The 4587-nt window shown below is 51.8% G+C and overlaps 1 protein-coding gene across 1 annotated transcript; it reads left to right on the top strand.

The window, feature by feature from the left end:
* Positions 1–3781: 3781 nt before the first annotated feature.
* On the top strand, positions 3782–4363 carry LOC142588606 (uncharacterized). The gene has a single exon (XM_075700441.1). It carries the CDS (start codon positions 3782–3784, stop codon positions 4361–4363), a length of 582 nt encoding a protein of 193 aa, XP_075556556.1.
* The last annotated feature ends 224 nt before the right edge of the window (positions 4364–4587 follow it).

Consider the following 4587-nt stretch of genomic DNA (forward strand, 5'->3'; position numbering starts at 1 on the left):
CTCCTGCGCCAACCGAACCTCTCATATGCCGATGTGCTGAGGCAAACTTCCGGAAGTGCTGACGACGCAGCCACTTCCTCTATGAATAGGTCGATGCCTCGAACTACGCTACCGCCACCCGAGAGAAGATTCAGGAAGGCCGATGTATGGCGCACTCCTGACCTAATACCCCTCTGCTACCATTGCGGTGAGGCTGGCCACCTGTACAGAATGTGCCACTATCTTCAGGCAGGGTTCCGTGGTTTTCCGGTGGACGCACCTTGCCCTCGAAATGGTGAGCGTCCCTTGGAAATCGAACAGTACCTGTCCACCCGTCAAAGCTCCCCATACGCCTTCCAGCAACACCAACCTTGGTCAACAGCGCCGTTGAGGCATCGGTCGCCGAGCCCCCGCCCGTCTTCAAGCTCCCCAAGGCGCCGTTCACAGAGCCCGCGTCGGGAAAACTAGAGTCAGCGACCTCGGGAGGTAAGGTCGTTGCCGACGCGAAAAGAGAAGAACCTCCATCGATGACTCCGAGCGACGACGAGGGACTCAGAAACCAGTGCCGTAAGAGCGACGTTGCTTCCGATTTACATGTGTTTGTTGACGGTTACGAAGTGGACGCATTAGTGTATACAGGTGCAGATTACTCTGTAGTAAATAGTGAGCTCGCCAGGAAACTGAAGAAAGTGCTGACTCCTTGGACAGGGCCACAAGTTCGCACAGCAGGATGACACCTCATCGAACCGACGGGCAAGTTTACGGCTAGAATAGGAATACGAGGCTTCACGTACGTCGCCAGCTTTATCGTGCTTTCCGAGTGCTCAAGAGACTTGATTATTGGCATTGACTTCTTGCAGGATAATGACACTATAAACAACTTGCGGGAATCATGTGTTTCCTTCTCAACCAAGCACGCTGTCGCAGCATTCAACACTGAAGAAAAATTCGACGCCCTTTACATTGCCGATGACGACGTGATGCTTCCTCCGCGATCCAGCGTAGCCGTCACAGTCAGAAGCGACGCGTTCAGCGACTACGAAGGAATTGCAGACAGCAACACTAGTCACCTACTCGAAAAAGGGATCTGCACGGCAAGAGGCCTTGTTCAGCTGCGTGGCGGATGTGCCAATGTTTTCCTCACTAATTTTGGGAATGAGGTGCAATATGTCGCGTAGGGAACCATTATTGCCACCCTTAATAACTTCGTCCAAGTTACAGATCTCAGCATTCTGGAGTCTTCACCATCGAATGTTCACGATGTGGATTCTGTCCTTGCAGCAATCGACATCGAACCAGGCCTATCGCCCAGACAGAAGGAGCAAATAGAGACCCTCGTAAGGGAATTTGCCGAATGTTTTTCAATGTCATCTAAAGTCCGGCGGACATCTATTGCCCAACATCGGATAATTGTTGACGAATCAATGAGGCCTATTTGCCAGCATCCCTACCGAGTGTCACCAAAAGGGAGGGAAGCCATTGGAAGTCAAGTTAAAGGAAATGCTTGAAGACGACGTAATTCAGCCGTCGGCAAGTCCGTGGGCGTCGCCTGTGGTACTTAAAAGGAAAAAGGATCAAACCTTGCGCTTCTGCATTGATTACCGAAAGCTGAACGCCGTCACAAAGCGGGATGTGTACCCACTTCCAAGAATCGATGACACTCAAGATCGACTACGAGATTCCAAATTCCTTTCCTCCCTGGACCTCAAAAGCGGCTACTGGCAGATAGAAGTGGACGAACGAGATCGTGAAAACACGGCGTTTGTGACGCCACATGGACTGTACGAGTTCAAAGTGCTCCCATTCGGCCTTTGTTCCGCACCTGCCACATTTCAGCGATGATGGACGCTGTGCTCACCGGTCTGAAATGGCAAACCTGTCTCGTTTATCTTGACGATGTCGTAGTTTTTTCTACCACCTTCGAGCAGCATGTAGAACGACTGCGGGCTGTGATGGAAGCTGTTAGATCAGCAGGTCTGACGATAAAACCGCAGAAATGTAATTTTGCCTTTCGCGAGCTTCTTTTCCTCAGCCATGTCGTCAGTTCAGAAGGCATTCGCCCGGACAATGAGAAGACTGCGTCAGTGGAGAAATTTCCGTAACCAAGCGACAAAAAGGCTGTTAGGCGATTCTTAGGACTTCGCGCCTACTACAGACGCTTTGTGCAAAATTTTTCAAGGATCGCCGAACCACTAACGCGGCTAAGAAAAGAAGACGCGCCTTTCGTCTGGTTGAATGAGCAGGAGAATGCTTTCTATGAGCTCCGAAAGCGTCTTCAGAACTACCCAGTTCTTGCCCATTTCGACGAGGAAGCCGAAACTGATATTCACACAGTCGCAAGCAATTTAGGCCTCGGTGCCGTCCTCATTCAGTGGCAGAACGGAGAGGAACGAGTCATTGCGTATGCCAGTCGAACACTTTCGAAGGCTGAGGTGAACTACTCAGCGACAGAAAAAGAATGCCTCGCGGTGATATGGGCCATCAGCAAGATTAGACCATACTTATATGGCCGACCATTCCGAGCTATCAGCGACCATCATTCGTTGTGCTGGCTGGCGAATCTCAAAGACCCATCTGGACGGCTGGCAAGATGGAGTCTACGGCTGCAGGAATACGATATAACGGTCGTATACAAGTCCAGTCACAAGCACAGTGATGCAGATTGCTTGTCCCGTGTCTCGATTGAATACACGGAATCTACGCTTAGGGAAAATGAACAGCATTGCCCGTTCCTAGGAGCTGTGACAACATCACAAATGGCTCAGCATCAGCGATCTGACGCTGAGTTACGCCTGCTAATTGATTACCTAGAAGGACATCCTGTCGACATTCCACGAGCTTTCGTCCACAGCTTGTCGTCGTTCGTCCTGAGAAATATTGTCCTGTACAAAAAAAATTCTGAACATAGTGCAAAGACATTTCTGCTCGTGGTACCTTCAAAGTTACGACTCGAGATATTGGAAGCATGTCACGACGACCCAGCAGCAGGGCATTTAGGAGTGAGCAGAACATTCGCACGCATCCGCATGAAGTATTACTGGCCAAAGTTATTGAATTCTGTGCAACCCTACGTAAGAACCTGCCGCGACTGTCAAAGACGTAAAATACCCCCATTCAAGCCAGCAGGTCTCCTACAACCGATACAGCCACCGGAAACTCCATTCGCACAAGTGGGAATGGACTTACTTGGCCCCTTTCCCACATCGTCATCAGGAAAGCGCTGGATCGTAGTTGCAACTGACTACCTAACTCGATATGCTGAGACAGGGTCTCTTGTCAAGGGAACGGCCAGTGAAGTAGCTGATTTTTTTTTTCGCTAGCATAGCACTACGGCATGGCGCCCCTAAAGTTCTCATCACGGACCGAGGAACCATATTTACTGCCCACTTGACAGAGTCCATTATGAAATTCAAGCAGACTAGCCACCGAAAAACCACGCCATATTATCCGCAGACAAATGGACTGACTGAGCGACTCAACAGAACGCTTACTGATATGCTGTCAATATACATGGACATGCAGCACCGAACATGAGACAGGATACTACCGTACGAAACGTTCGCGTACAATACCGCTGTGCAAGAGACGACTCAAATGACACCCTTCCAACTTGTTTTTGGTCTGACCATCACCACAACCTTAGGTGCAATGCTACCAGTAGATCAGACCTCCGAAAATGACAATGACGTCAGCGACTTCACACAAAGAGCTGAAGAAGCACGGCAGCTGGCGCGACACCGCATTCAGCAGCAACAGCAAACCAACGCGGACCGATACAACTTGCGACAAAGAGACGTCCAGTATGGGATCGAAACTGCGCCACGTCGTAAATCAGGGCTGCGACTTGGTTTTGCAGTGGGTCCCCGCGCACATTGGCCTGCCCGGAAACGAAGCAGCCGACGCCCTTGCGAAGCAAGCTCTCGCGGCTCGCTTCCCCCTCGCCATCTCCGTCACTCGCTTCGAAGTGGCCAAGACGGCCATACTGCGCACCCTCCGCGCGCATCATCCTTACTCACGTGTTGCTGCGGGGACGCCCCCTCGCCTCCTCCCCCGCGCCAGCCTCTCCCGCTGGGATCGCTCCTTTCTACTGCGGCTGCGCGTCGGCTGCTACAGCACGGCCGCCCGATTGCACAGACTGCACGGAACAGGCAGCCCCGCGTGTGCGGAATGCGGCGAGGATGAGACACTGGAACGCCTTCTCCTGCGTTGCCCATCCTTCGACGTTGAGCGCACCGCGCTCTGTGCTTCATATCGCCGAGTCGGTCTACCGTGCAGCACGGAGGGTGATCTCCTATTTCCCGCAGCCCCCGCCTCCATCGCCAAGAGAGCGCTTGCTGCCCTCCTTGGCTTTTCTGACGAGACTCAGCTGAGAGCGCGGCTGTAAGCCCCGCTTTGCTTCTTCTTTAACCTTCTTGGTTTTTTTTTCGCTCGCTTTCATTCTCTCGAATCTTTTTCTCTCCACTTCCCTTACCCCGTGAAGTGCTGTTGAGGTGCCCTCCCTTAAGAGACAGTTACGGGACTGCACTTTTCTCTTCCTTTCATCTTAAAAATCACTACTCTCTCTCTCTTTGTCACGTCCAGTATGCACCTGGAGACAAAGTATGGGTG

The sequence above is a fragment of the Dermacentor variabilis genome, chromosome 7 (genome assembly GCF_050947875.1).
Source record: "Dermacentor variabilis isolate Ectoservices chromosome 7, ASM5094787v1, whole genome shotgun sequence".
Taxonomy (NCBI): domain Eukaryota; kingdom Metazoa; phylum Arthropoda; class Arachnida; order Ixodida; family Ixodidae; genus Dermacentor; species Dermacentor variabilis.